This window comes from Haliotis cracherodii, unplaced genomic scaffold (genome assembly GCF_022045235.1).
Source record: "Haliotis cracherodii isolate W230 unplaced genomic scaffold, xgHalCrac1.p SCAF_3, whole genome shotgun sequence".
Classification (NCBI taxonomy): domain Eukaryota; kingdom Metazoa; phylum Mollusca; class Gastropoda; order Lepetellida; family Haliotidae; genus Haliotis; species Haliotis cracherodii.
Genome location: NW_027266286.1, coordinates 5,773,311 through 5,789,486, shown reverse-complemented (window position 1 = coordinate 5,789,486; position 16,176 = coordinate 5,773,311). Strand labels below are relative to the sequence as shown.

General features: G+C 43.6%; 1 protein-coding gene across 1 annotated transcript; it reads right to left on the bottom strand.

Moving 5' to 3' along the window:
* Positions 1-4,205: 4,205 nt before the first annotated feature.
* LOC139475183 (uro-adherence factor A-like) lies at positions 4,206-16,042 on the bottom strand. The gene is made up of 3 exons (XM_071258440.1): positions 15,993-16,042; positions 6,219-6,920; positions 4,206-4,875 (listed from the first exon to the last, which is right to left on the bottom strand). The coding sequence occupies exons 1-3, from the start codon at positions 16,040-16,042 to the stop codon at positions 4,206-4,208; spliced, it is 1,422 nt and encodes a 473-aa protein (XP_071114541.1).
* Between the last annotated feature and the right edge of the window lie 134 nt (positions 16,043-16,176).

Below are 16,176 nucleotides of genomic sequence, written 5' to 3'. Positions count from 1 at the left end.
ACTCACTACTTGAAGTGCTAAGCGTGAATACCCAGGATAAACGAGAATGGTCAGGATCAATACCGTCACCAACTACACCCGACTCACATGCACGCTCAACCTAAAACTGTGAATAACAGTGCAATTCGTCGTGTGCACCACAAGCACGGGTATGGTGCTGACAACATAGAAACATAATCGGAACGTACCGGGATTCGAGCCCACAATCATAGGTTTCTGGTGTGGCCAAGGGACGCAACTCTGCACAGCGAATCGTGCCGCCTTTGACGACTGGGCCCCCCGTGCCCCCTCCTCTTGTTGGATGAGGTCAACACCTTCAATATAATCCGATATATCACTTCATCTACTCTTGAATTCACCACACACACTCACACCACCGAATTCATAACCGTTGAATAATATACTGTCTAATAATCCACATACATCTACTCACCTGCTAGAATCTGGGGGAAAGTCGCACATACCAAAGTTATGTTGTTCCGCTTTCGTTGTATCCTTGAGCGTTATCCACAATATGCCTTCATAAATCTGATCTAGCTCAATAACTTCCTTTTTTCTAAAAGATTTTCATTGATCAAAAGCCAACCTCATCGGAGCAACATTTCGCCCGGCGGTGTAGAGAAGTACTGTTGTGCACCTTCCACACCAAGAACGCTTTGAACACCTTCTTATTCTTGAGGTGCGTTTCCGCGATGCCGTTGTTGTCCAGTGTTCGGTCTAGGATGACATGGTTATTTGAAGCATTATTTACATACCATTCGCTGACGTTCCAAAGCAGGGAGAAAAGACGAGTTAATAGGTCGGGGTTTGAAGCAGGGCGATCTGGTTGCTTCGTGGCATGAACCCAAACGGCAATGGACCCTACTCATATTAACTGGTTTGTCCCGCGAAGACCTGATTAATTACAAGCTGTCGTCATACAGCTGGGATATTGCTCGGACATATCATAAACCAAGTCATCGATCGGATTGATCAGGGCAACATTAAAGCCAAACAGACTGTGTTTACTTTGGATTTGTGAGACCAGATGATGTTTTTTTAAGAGTTCGGGGGGACGTGAGCTTTAAGACAATTATGTAGTGTCTTATAAATGTATAAATATTTTTTTAAGAAGAACGTACTCGACCTGTCAATTCACAGATCGACAGGTGTCACGCTTTCTGTATGTCACATCAGACAACCGTTAGATGGACATATGGCGTACATACTAGGGGTCGGTAACACAATTCATTCATCACATGGGGATACGTGGATAGAAAGCCCCCCCCCCCCCCTCCCCCCATGCGACCAAATGAATTGGAAAAATAGGCTCGGTGACTTGATGATTGGGTTCATCGTATTCCGACCACGTAAATACTAATCACTGATGTGTCTTTGCCAATACTTGAATATAGCTGTGACATTCACGAGTGCAGCGTAAAACAACAAACAAACTACATTCAGTTATAAAATTGTTCACTGCATGGTTTCATTACCTGCTAGAGTGTAACTGAACACCAAGGCAAGTCACCTGCTGGTTTATCTCAGCTCATGGTCAATACGAACGTGTGGCTACACAATGCCATTTTGGATTTAAACATTTGTTACATTTGACCACTTTCAAAATGGTATTCATAGCTTTCGGCCATGGGATCCGTGGAAATGTACACTTGTCAGAGGGGTACACAAAGAATGTGATCTAGACTACTAGGACTACCAGTTGTCAGACTTCCATGTTGTGGAAGCCTCGGTGTTTGAGTGGGTTAGATCGCTGACTTAGAAACATAATCGGGGCGAACCGGGATTCGAACCCACAATCGTAGGTTTCTGGCGTGTCCAGGGGACGCAACTCTGCAAAGCGAATCGCGGCACCTTGGACGACTGGGCCACCCGTGCCCCCTCAACATGAAGTATTCCACCCTGACAGCTGACTGTGAAATGCCTCCCGACATATTACACTGTGGACGTATTCTCCAGAAATAGAGTTCTTACCAGCTGTTACTCATTTATTTTTCTGTGCACCGAAAGGATGTTCCTTTTTAATTCTAAAGGTACTCTTAAAAAGATCCCGAAACATTCTAAATTCACTGATATCCTTTATAAAATCTCTATGCCCTCTAAGAGCTCTGTATTTTGTTTGTTTTCTAGCTCCTCTAGATCCTGGTCCCAGCATGGGGGTATCTTCCCCAAACAAGAGTGTCCACAAGCCTTTTTATCAAAGTCTTGTTTCCACCATTTCCACATCAAGCCCACTTTCCTGTGCTAAATATGGTTTTACTATCGATATGCATATCGATAGTCCAATCAGAGTTGTTATTGGACTGATATTCGACAAACGGTGCGTCAAAACGCAGCCATTGTCGATTTGCAATGTCTTAAACAGCATCGTTTTCACACTTGTTAAACATTAAAGCAAAATGCACGTGCAAGATATGGCATTCGTAACTCGTGGTAGTGGCTATAAAAAGGCAAGCATAAGCCAATAATTTGTCATTCAATTGTCAACATTTTTCAAGTTTGAATGCCGAGCGGAACATCGTCATAGGACGTATCCAAAGAGGGGAATCGCAGTCTTCTGTTGCACGCCACTTTGAAACGTCCACCACAGCACCTTTTGCCGCCTTAGTGACCGATACACACAGTTCAAATTAAGTGCACACCGTCCGAGAACCGGCCGACCAAGAGTTACCACCCCTGCACAGGATCGCTACATTCGACTATTCCACCTACGTCATCGCAATGCCACAGCTACGGAGACTCCAGGACGCATCCCTTGTTTGAGGAGGATATCGGACCAGACTGTCAGGAACCATCTTCGCGAGACTGGAAGTCTCGCAGAAACAATTGCAAACCTTGCAGGTAGACAAAGTTCATGCCTTGAAATATGCCCATGGTGCTGGGTATATAGAATACTAAACGAGCCCCCGTGTAATACCAATTTTATGAAACGAGTGAATAGTTCTAGTATTTGACGAAAAAAAAGCGAGTCAGATACCAAAACTATTCACGAGTTTCATAAAATTGTATCACACTGGAGCGAGTTTAGTATTTTATTTTGTACTTGCCATTTTAACTTTTTTTTTAGAATTTCACTGTCGTGTATGAATAGGCAGATACCTACACGATCCACAACGTAATCTAACTGAGTTTAACAGAATAATACTTCAAACACGTCAAACGTTGACACATATTAATTTAATATCATAAAACGGCCCACCTTCAGAATCCAGGCGTCCGTTCCACAAAGTTATCGAAGCGCTAAGGTTATCGTAACTCACAAACTACGATCGCCTTTTGGAACGGGACCTGCACCACAAAGTTTACAATCATGTCACAATACTCTATGCCGTGACTAGTAGAATTTTGTTGCAAGATTCCCCGGCGAAACAATGCCATGTGACGTCAGCCTAGCAACGGGGTTGCTGGGGTCTTGAGTTTGCATAAGCTCCTCTCTGTGATCTATCATCTCCTCACGTAATGTCGTTGAATAAGCCAAGCAATGCTGAGAGATTCCAATGTTTGTTTGTGTAACTTGTTCACGCAGTACATAAGCACGCGCTTTGGTATTACATAATGTGTAATAGAGTTTAGGGCTGGGACGAGTCCAAATTTACTGCCCGGATACCCATCCCCCTAATACCCGACCCTACCCGGGTACCCACTGTAGGTCTCAGGAGATTTCTCAAAGTGTCCGATTGGGAACAGCTTGGAAATAGCACTGGCAAACCGTATTTAGATGCATGTAGCAAACAATCAGGTCATTCATACACTGAAGCTGAATTAAGTTATATCTCTATTCAACCATATGAAAAATCAGAAGGAATGGGTGCATAGTCAGAAAGAAATGCGAACATTAGTGACTTGTAGTGTAACCATAGAGTTCTGGATAATTTTTGTTATTAAACAATATGTCACGTGACTAACCAGGGGTCTGGGTAGTCTTTTGGGAACCCGGGTCTTTGTCTGTACCCACCCGACCCGGGTACCCGAGTTACCCATCCCAGCCCTAATGGAGTTGTATGTTTATTAAACAGGTGATCTCTTCAAGGGCAAGTAATAAATAGAGGAAATACAATACCTAGTCCTTTAACTCCCCAGCAACACAGCGTCAACATTGTGGATATGAACACAAGAAAACCATGAAATGTCGAGCAGAAGGGCAAGGGTGCTTGAAGTGTCATGGGATAGGACATGTTGCCATAGTATGCCGACCAAGTCACCCACGATTACGGGGACAGGGACGATGACGGGGACGGACACGAGGACGGGGACGGACACGAGGGCGGGAACGATGACGGGGACAGGGACGATGACGTGGACAGGGACGATGACGGGGACGAGGACGGGGACAGGGACGATGACGGGGACGTGGACGAGGACGTGGGCGATGACGGGGACGTGGGCGAGGACGGGGACGATGACGGGGACGGGGACGAGGACGAGGACGTGGGCGAGGACGAGGGCGAGAACGAGGACGGGGACAGGGACGAGGACGGGGACAGGGACAGGGACGAGGACAGGGACGGGGACGGGGACGAGGACAGGGACGGGGACATGGACGGGGACGATGACAGGGACGGGGACGAGGACAGGGACAGGGACGGGGACGAGGACAGGGACGGGGACGATGACGGGGACAGGGACGGGGACGAGGACAGGGACGGGGACGATGACGGGGACAGGGACGAGGACGAGGACAGGGACGGGGACGGGGACGGGGACGATGACAGGGACGGGGACGATGACGGGGACAGGGACGGGGACGAGGACAGGGACGGGGACGATGACGGGGACAGGGACGAGGACGAGGACAGGGACGGGGACGGGGACGATGACAGGGACGGGGACGATGACGGGGACAGGGACGGGGACGAAGACGGGGACGAAACAGAAACACTGGAAGGGTGTTACAGATAGAAGAATCTTATGAATTAGGACAGGAAAATGACTTGTTCTTGGCAACGATCGGCATAAGTGGAGGACTAGATGCAGATTCAGGTTGGAAGGAGGAACTGGCAACCAATAATAGAACGGTGAAATTTCTGTGGATACAGGTGCAAAATGCAACGTTTTGCCGACAGTAGTACTGAAAGGTGTTTCGTGGACCACTCAACAAACCACAGAATTATGGATCAATCAAGAGTTCTTCAGGCTGCAAGCTTCCTATTGAAGGAACTGTTGCCTTGAACTCGGTAATAGAGACAATGTTCACTACATTACTTTTAATGTTGTGGATGTGATTGAATTTCCTGTGGTTGTAGGGGGCACGGGTGGCCCAGTCGTCTAAGGCGCTGCGATTCGCTGTGCAGAGCTGCGTCCCTTGGGCACGCCAGAAACTTATTATTGTGGGTTCGAATCCCGGTTCGCCCCGATTATGTTTCTATGTATGTCAGCACCATACCCGTGCTCGTGGGTTTCACCGAAGTGGTAAACGTCTGAGACCTGCATCACTTCCGGCTTTCCTCCCAGATTAAGCTGACACGCCGCGATATAACTGGAATACTGTTACAAGCGGCGTTAAACCAAACCCACTCACTCACTCGCTCCTGTGGTTGTACGTGAAACCTGTTTAGTGATGTGGAAACCAACAGTCAAATTACTCAATATGAAGTTGAGTCCAGTCTGTGTGGCTATCCAGATGTATTAGAATGTTTAGGGTGCCTATCGGGGACTTAAAGCATTTAATTGTCAGCTAAACACTCCAGTGATTCACCCTCCCCGAAAGCTTGCTGTTGCTCTTCGTCCCAATGTCAAGATACAGCTAGACAGAATGGAGAGCTCAGTTAGTAAGACAAACGGGCCACTGATTGGGCGAATAGCATGGTTGTGATGCTGAAACCCAACAAAATTCTGGGTCCTAAGGATTTGAACACCGCAATTCGATGAGAACATTTCCCTTTGAAGACCGTTGAGGAAGGTGTGGCTGTTATGGCTGATGCTACAGTGCTTTCGAAATTGGATGCCGTCTCTGGGTTTTTGCAGATTGGTTTAGACGAGGAGTCAGCCATCCCAGCCCTAATGGAGTTGTATGTTTATTAAACAGGTGATCTCTTCAAGGGCAAGTAATAAATAGAGGAAATACAATACCTAGTCCTTTAACTCCCCAGCAACACAGCGTCAGCATTGTGGATATGAACACAAGAAAACCATGAAATGTCGAGCAGAAGGGAAAGGGTGCTTGAAGTGTCATGGGATAGGACATGTTGCCATAGTATGCCGACCAAGTCACCCACGATTACGGGGACAGGGACGATGACGGGGACGGATACGAGGACGGGGACGGGGACGAGGGCGGGAACGATGACGGGGACAGGGACGATGACGTGGACGAGGACGGGGACAGGGACGATGACGGGTACGTGGACGGGGACGTGGACGAGGACGAGGACGGGGACAGGGACGATGACGGGGACGTGGGCGAGGACGGGGACGGGGGCGATGACGGGGACGTGGGCGAGGACGGGGGCGATGACGGGGACAGGGACGATGACGTGGACGAGGACGGGGACAGGGACGATGACGGGGACGTGGACGAGGACGGGGACGATGACAGGGACGATGACGGGGACGTGGACGAGGACGGGGACGATGACAGGGACGGGGACGAGGACGGGGACAGGGACAGGGACGATGACAGGGACGGGGACGATGACAGGGACGATGACGGGGAAGTGGACGATGACGTGGACGAGGACGGGGACAGGGACGATGACAGGGACGATGACAGGGACGATGACGGGGACGGATACGAGGACGGGGACGGGGACGATGACAGGGACGATGACGGGGACAGGGACGATGACGTGGACGAGGACGGGGACAGGGACGATGACGGGGACAGGGACGATGACGGGGACGGGGACGATGACAGGGACGGGGACGATGACAGGGACGGGGACGATGACAGGGACGGGGACGAGGACGGGGACGAAACAGAAACACTGGAAGGGTGTTACAGATAGAAGAATCTTATGAATTAGGACAGGAAAATGACTTGTTCTTGGCAACGATCGGCATAAGTGGAGGACTAGATGCAGATTCAGGTTGGAAGGAGGAACTGGCAATCAATAATAGAACGGTGAAATTTCTGTGGATACAGGTTTGCCGACAGTAGTACTGAAAGGTGTTTCGTGGACCACTCAACAAACCACAGAATTATGGATCAATCAAGAGTTCTTCAGGCTGCAAGCTTCCTATTGAAGGAACTGTTGCCTTGAACTCGGAAATAGAGACAATGTTCACTACATTACTTTTAATGTTGTGGATGTGATTGAATTTCCTGTGGTTGTAGGGGGCACGGGTGGCCCAGTCGTCTAGGCGCCGCGATTCGCTGTGCAGAGCTGCGTCCCTTGGGCACGCCAGAAACCTATGATTGTGGGTTCGAATCCCGGTTCGCCCCGATTATGTTTCTAGGTATGTCAGCATCATACCCGTGCTCATGGGTATCACCGAAGTGGTAAACGTCTGAGACCTGCATCACTTCCGGCTTTCCTCCCACATTAAGCTGACACGCCGCGATATAACTGGAATACTATTAAAAGCGGCGTTAAACCCAACTCACTCACTCACTCGCTCCTGTGGTTGTACGTGCAACCTGTTTAGGGATGTGGAAACCAACAGTCAAATTACTCAATATGAAGTTGAGTCCAACTTAAAGCATTCAATTGTCAGCTAAACACTCCAGTGATTCACCCTCCCTGAAAGCTTGCTGTTGCTCTTCGTCCCAATGTCAAGATACAGCTAGACAGAATGGAGAGCTCAGTTAGTAAGACAAACGGGCCACTGATTGGGCGAATAGCATGGTTGTGATGCTGAAACCAAACAAAATTCTGGGTCCTAAGGATTTGAACACCGCAATTCGATGAGAACATTTCCCTTTGAAGACCATTGAGGAAGGTGTGGCTGTTATGGCTAAAGCTACAGTGCTTTCGAAACTGGATGCCGTCTCTGGGTTTGAAGAGGAGTCATCCAAGTATACTTTTAATACCCCATTTCGAAGGAATAGATTCACGAGTATGCCGTTTGGTATTGTTGTATGACAGTGTAATGTTTCGTTAAATACTGTTGCAATTGTATTATATTGTTTCTGTTGAGAGTCAGTAGAAGTTCATTGCATTGATTTTTGAAAATGATTAGTTGTCATGAATGTATTAGTATCTAATGAAAGCAGTGATGTGGAGGTTGCTACATTTATATGTTTTAGAAGTCAATTGTAATCTGAAGTCTTCTAGAACAGCTAGACTAATCCAGCACTGTATAGAAAGTTCTAGTTCTCATCTTGCATCACATCAAGACCAGCGGTTGTGTGAAGGTCATTGTTGTCAACCCGGATATCCAGCCTAGGCCTATTTTGGACGCCTGTTGGACAACTGTTGCTGTTAGGTGACTAGTATCACTGACCTTTTGCTATCACCTCTGCTGTTGTATTTATTCTGCCATTATCATTGTACTGCCATTAAATTATGTACTGCTACTCTATTGTGTAATTCCATAGTCATAACTTTGCAGTAAATTGTATGGATTTGTGAATCTAGTTAATTCAATAATACAATTGTTATTTGTAGACCATATTTTGTTTGTTGGTTGGTTCGTTGGGGGGTGGGGGGTGTCGATGTTTGGCTGATCCCGTTGTCTGTCTTGAGCCTGGAGTTACCTCCCTTTGGAAGCGGTTGTTATTACAGCTTCCACAAACACCGAAGAATTTAAATAAATAGAAATTAATAGAAATTGAATCGATATATGAAGAGCCCTGGTCGGATGTTTTCAACAGCTGACAAAACAGACACATAAAATCATCCATATCGATCAACACTGCAAGAAACTGGATTGCCTAAAAGTCGGACCAAGAAAAGTCGGGCCGGGCCGGGCCGGGCCAGCGGGTAATACTAAAAATGGATTGCAGAATATTAAAACGAAACGCGGATATCTAGGCAGATCTCAAATGTCCACAAACGTATAGTTTTGCTCATTTAATTGAGTTTGAATAAAAATGCACCTTCAACAATGTAATAAACTGATGATTATGACTACATACCGTGAGTCTCGTAGAAAAGTCAGTGTCTTGACTGCCTGTATTCTTTGATAAGAATGCTTCTCACCGACCTTGGCGTGTAGGGGTGTGATGTCCTGGGCAGGAAACGACAGTGTTTTGACTACTCTTCTTTCATTAATTAACGTGTTGGGCATCCCTAATTAACCTTTGCTAATTCGTGTTAAACCAACACAGGATGTTTTCTGGAAGTGGATAATCGCGAATGTCAAAGGACTGACACGACACGTGTCCAAGCACTTCTAAAGTTCCTAACATTCTTTATATCTAAAGATTAGTATTATATCTAATTATATACCACTTTATTGTCTCATATTTCAGTAGTTAAAGAAAACACAGAGCTCAAAGTGAAGCTTTTTACACTCTACATTCTCAACATAGTCTCTATCAGAAGGGTTTGGCTTGTGTTGGGTCAGACTTGGCCCGGGCTGTCAAAATGCACTTTAAACACACACATGTATCATCAAATGTCTTTAAATCTATAGACTAGCATTATATCTACCTATATACAACTTTATAGTGTCTCAGTTCGCTGTATTTAAAGAAAACAAGGTGCTCAAAGTGAAGCCCTTTTCTCTCTACATTCTCAACATAGTCTCTATCAGAAGTGTTTGCCTTGTGTTAGGTCCGACTTGGTCCGGGCTGTCAAAATCTTCTATAAACACAAAAATCTATCTTCAAATGTGTTTACATCTATAGATTAATATTAAATCTGCCTATATACCACTTTATAATGTCACGGTACATCGTATTTAAAGAAAACAAGGTGCTCAAAGTGAAGCCCTTTTCCCTCTACATTCTCAACATAGTCTCTATCAAAAGTGTTTGGCTTATGTTGGGTTCGACTTGTCCCGGGCTGTCAAAATCTACTTGAAACACATAGATGTATCATCAAATGTGTTTACATCTATAGATTAATATTTTATCTACCTATATACCACTTTATAATGTCACAGTACATCGTATTTAAAGAAAACTGGTCCGTTAAAGTCAAACACTTTTCCTGTATTTTAAAAGAAAATCTCTGTCTGAAGTGTTGGGTCCGACTTGGCCCGGGCTGTCAAAATCAACTTAAACCTCACAGATGTATATTCAAATGTATTCACATCTATAAACGAGTATAATATCTACCTATATACCACTTTAAAGTGTCTCGGTTCGCTGTATTTAAAGAAAACAGGGTGCTCAAAGTGAAGCCCTTTTCCCTCTACATTCTCAACATAGTCTCTATCAGAAGTGTTTGGCTTAAACTCACGGATGTATCATCAAATGAGTTTATATCTATACCTTGTTTTCTTTAAATACGATGTACTGTGACGGGAACATAAACATTATAATGATAATGATGATGATAGTTGTTTATGATGAGGATCATCACCATCTTTTAACGTCTATGGTGTGATTAACAAGGAGGCCTTTCATGATTGAATTTAATCGTGCACTATTGCACATATTTATTTATCTGGAAATCCTCTTGTGAAGCATGTCAAGACTGAAAACAAGTCATTCAATGGATTTTCCTAAACGACCCATTGATGCAGTACTGAATATCAATGTTAATGTTTATTTTGTTGATGGTGCTGGACGGTACAGAAATGAGTGTCAATCAAGCGAAGTGCCATATCAAATCGACCCAGAACCAGTCACTTGCCACTCGAAAACGTCAATGTGTGATTTTGTGTCAAAGTTGATGTCCAGCTTGACTTGACTTTACTAGAACTGTGTACCATGATATCGAAGTTTGAATTTGCCACCGTGACAGCTTTAAGAAATCTGAATTCGAATGTTACTTAACTGTAAACAATTCTCCTCGATACAGGTTGAGGAATCCGTAATGAAGTCAAAGAAAGTGATCATTTGCAACATTGTCAAACTTAGTTTCACCCACAGAAACCGTGGACCTTTTTCGCAAAACTAAAATTCAACTCAATCCTTCACTTGTTTTTCTGTCGCAATGTTTATTGATTATTACCTGCGAAACACATTTCAATTAATCATCGAGATACATTTCAATTAGCCACACCTTACACCTGTTGTATTCTGAATTGATCGTCTATGCAATCGTATTTCTATGGATCTATAATACACAGTCTGTTACTCAGTTTTATTTCGCTTATTGACTTTCTACATAAGTGAACAGGGACATTTATTTTACATGCAAACAACATGTTATTCAGGAAAATATAATTACATGATAGGGGTTTGTGAACACACAAATAATTATTTATTCAAACACCTCTTCCTTTAAAAAACATATATATTAACCCACACAAACGGTTTTTACAAACAATAGTTGATTTTATGCTTCCAAACAAACCACACGCAAGCTATTGTTGAATTTTAAAATATAGCCAAGGTAAATGTATCCACAATCATATTTAATCACAAATATCGTTCTGTTCTATATAAATGTAACAAGTGAACTAACCATTTCAGTGGATCTCAACATGGACAAAACTGTTGGAGATGTTCAATGAGTGAATGTTTATTTAATGAAGTAAACACGTAGATTCTTTCTTTTGGTAAATACATGTAGCTGTACATCTGATAGATGTTCCAAGAGAAAATGATATAATATCTGCCTATATATCACTTTATAGTGTCTCAGATCGCGGTATGTAAAGAAAACTTGGTGCTCAAAGTGAAGCCCTTTTCATCTACATTGATGATACATCTGTGAGTTTAAAGTTGATTTTGACAGCCCGGGCCAAGTCGGACCCACCACAAGCCAAACACTTTTGATAGAGACTATGTTGAGAATGTAGAGGGGAAAGGGCTTCACTTTGAGCACCATGTTTTCTTTAAATACGATGTACTGTGACATTATGAAAGTGTTTTATAGGTAGATACAACACTAAGCTACAGATATTAACACATATGATGATAAATCTGTGTGTATAATTGATTTTGACAGCCCGGGACAAGTCGGACCGAGCACAAGCCAAACACTTCTGATAGAGACTATGTTGAGAATGTAGAGGGAAAAGGGCTTCACTTTGAGCACCTTGTTTTCTTTAAAAAACGCGATCTGAGACACTATAAAGAGATATTTAAGTAGATATAATACTAATCTATAGGTGTGAATCCATTTCATGTTACATCTGTGAGGTTTAAGTTAATTTTGACAGCCCGGGCCAAGTCGGACCGAACACTTGTGAGACTGTTGAGAGTATGGGGAGAAGAGGTCTACTTTAACCAACGTGTCTGCTTTATACACGATGAACTGTGACATTATTAAATGGTATTTCCATAGATATAGTACTATCCTATAAATATAAACGTTATGCCGACAGATGGAAATTTGTATCGCGATAACTAGAAGTATTTGATACGTTTCAAATCTTATTTCGTTTAACGATTGCTCTTTTACATGTTACCTAGATCAGCGACGCTTACACACAGCTCCACTTTCTGGATTTCAAACGATTTACTCCGAAATACCTAATTATGTTTCACGTTTTTGGTTGGTGATTGTTCATTAGTGTCATGTGTGTATGTTGCATCAATAATATGTAGGTATGATCGCCGATAATGAAGTAATTAGCCAATAACACTTTGGCCCGTCTTGGCCCGGCCCGGCCCGACTTTTAGGCAATGCCGCAATAAACGCCAGGGACAAACTGACATACAGTGTACTACTTTCTGCAGTGTTATTACTGTCGATCTACACATCAAGTATGACCACTGCAAACAACCCAAGCTACATGTGTTCTGACTTGAGTGAGTTAGACACCAGAATAAACTTTCACATATCTGAGTACAATCCCTCTCCTTTGTTTACATTAGAAAAAAACAGACTCGAGACAGGTGTAAGTGCGATCCATGTACGGGTGTTCTTATGTGTCTGTCAGGAGACATAGAGTTAAACCCTGGAACATTAATGAAAAAAATGATTAGAGGATAGACTGACAAACGAGATCAGTTCAATGAGGAACGATATTTATTTCGTAGGAAGGTCGGGTAGCCTAGTGGTTAAAGCGTTTGCTAGTCACGTCAAAGACTCGGGTTCGATTCCCGACATAGGTACAATATGTGAAGCCCATTTCTGGTGTTCCCCGCCGTGATATTGCTGGAATATTGCTAAAAGCGGCGTAAAACCATACTCACTCACTCACTCACTCACTCATTTGTTACGTGGTGGGGTCACAGAAAAAAACACTTAAGGAAGCCAAAGAAGAAAATAACATCACGAGGTTAGATACTGATGCTGATCATTAAAACGTTCATGAAATCCATAATGGTTTTGATACTATTGATCCACGCATAGAGGATCTTGATAGACGTAGCAGAAGGAACAATATCATTATCTATGTTATCCTTGAGAGTACGAACGAAGCTTATTCTGTTTGCAAAAATAAAACATTGGAAGTTTTGAACTGATGGCAAAGAACTATTTACACTTGAGGGCCCACAGGATAAGTCACATGTCGCCCGATAAATGATACACGTGTTGGACGATAAAATACAGACTCTTAATCTAAAAGTCTAGAGGCTGCGGTATAGTGAATGATCTGACGATAAGACAAGAAATAAAACAATAAATATAGACCCTGAATTTAAAAGTCCAGATGCTACGGTATTGTGAATGATCTGACGATAAGACAAGAAATAGAAAATACAAAGAGAAAGGCTCAAGCAAACATTATTTCTACAAAGGCGGTAAACTGTCGTCTGCTCCTGTAACGTACTCTTCACGGGTTCATACAGAGGTGACTTGACCCGAGTCGCTGTTCGGAAACAACCCACGTCGGGCCGACAGGGGTAACACAGGCAGGGGTGGGAGACCGACACAGAAAAGATAGGGGCGTGGCCAGGGCCCGGTTATACAGGGGGCACCGTCTGAACCTACTAGTAGTATCATTAACGCTGTAAAACTTGTGTTGTGGAATATATCAGGACTGGTCGCCAAGTTCTCTGATTGGTTTGACAGAAACATGAACCCGGGAGCTGAATTTTGATACGTTCTGCGAATATACCTTATATATAATATAACCTATTATTTTAAAAAGCAGACAAGATAGCAAATTTTGGAAGACCTTTTTGGTGGATTTGTGTTCTCATAAAAAAGAATCCTGTAGATTATGTTAAAAATCCATGGAGCGCAGAAAGCGGTGTATATCTATTACTTCGCAAGTCACTGTATGGACTTTATAAACACTGTTATACTGTTGGGTGTAGATTCACCCAGACGGATCTACATGGTACGACAGGAATGTTGGATCTAAGAATTGTATATTGCTATTTCAGGATTTACTGCTTGACATTCTAGGTGATGTTGGTGACGTTTCGTGATTTTAGGGGGTGACTAAGGGGATGGGAGGGAAAGAGCCAGATTATGTGGACGATGATATACTTGAATGTCTCCATGGCCAGGATACTCCCTCCTGGAACTTTCTCCCAGACACGTTTAATCTGTGTAGATATGAAAACGATACTGTTCTTAATAATTTTGGAGAATGATTTATTCATTTATGTTCTGTTTTAAATGTACACTTTATGAATGGCCGCTGTGGAAGTGATTCCGGAAAAGGTGACGTTACATTTGTTGGCAATGCTGGGGCAAGTGTTACTTATTGCATTATTAGATATATTTGACGTGTGTGCAAATGTTGATGTTGAGTCACGCCACGAATCACAGTATCTGCCTATCACAATGTCTTTACGAGCGCTTCATTCAGGTGGAAAACCATCATTTGATAACGCCCATCATAATCATTCATTTAGTGAGTATGGTTTTACGCCGCTTTTAGCAATAATCCAGCAATATCACGGCGGGGTGACACCAGAAATGGGTTTCACACATTGTACCCATGTCGGGAATCGAACCCGGGTCTTCGGCGTGACGAGCGAATGCTTTAACCACTAAGTCAGGAATTCAGTACATGCTTACAAACATACGTGCTTCCACGAGGTTTCCAGAAGGTATTCCTTCACGGACTATTGCAGATCAGGCTATTATCAAGGCTTTGGTAAAGTTCTTGCTTTTCCTCGTTATTCAGTCAGGTAAGGGACTCTAGTTGCTTGTCAGGTGTATTCCAACAGGCTATGCATCAGTTAGGCATAACTCGGTCAGTCAAGTGCATATCATCCTGAATCTCAGGGACCTTTAGAGAGGTTTCATCAGACTCTTAAGATTATGATGAGGACTTACTGTTTTGAGACTAAGAAGGATTGGGAGGAAGGCTTTTAATTTCTTGTTGTTTGTGAGGGAGTCAGTTCAGGAGTCCTAAGGTTTTAGTCCATTTGACCATGTCTTTGGCCATACAGTTCATAGACGTTTAAAACCTTACAGGGGCATTGGCTTAATGGTAGGTCTGAAATAAGTTTGTTGGAGAATAATTTGAAAGAATCCCAGGACAAAATGAAGATAGATTATGACAAAATGTCTCAAGAGAGAAATGTCAGCCCTGGCAATAAAGTCTTAGTGTGTTTGCCAATACCTGGTCAACCATTGCAAGCTAGGTACCATGGTCCATATGTTATTGATAGGAAAATCATCGACACTGACTGTTGTACAAACACCAGGTCGTCCTAAACAGACACAACTCTGTCATGTCAATATGATAAGAAAGTATCGTGAAAGAAATGAGAATGTACCTACTCAGTGTGTTGTCACTATTTCTCCTGGAGATATTGTATCAGATTGTGATACTGATGAGAAGTGTGACTATGCTCACTATGCTAGATAGCCCTAAGCTAAACAACTCTGAAGCATTAGCTACCTTGGATGCTAAGTTGAGCAAAAGGCTCAAGTGCCTGAGTTATTTCAAGAGTTTACCCACTTGTTTACAGATGTACCTGGCCATGCATACTAAGTGTGTCATGATGTTGATGTGGGTGGTGCTCTGCCTGTGTATCAACATCCCTACTGGATAAATCCAATCAAGCTAAATGCTCTGAAGAAGGAAATTCAATGCATACTGGACAATGACATCACTGAACCAAGTCATAGTGACGAGTTCACCTTGCATTCTTGTGCCGAAGCCTGATGGTAGTTCGGAGGCCTGATGCCATTTGGGCTCAAGAATGCCTAGCCACCTTGGACCGTCTCATCAATGATATTACACCTTGAGGGTGTCGAAGCCTACATCGACAATGTCCTCACTCATTCCATGGTGTGGGACGAACACTTAAGGAGGATCCGTGCC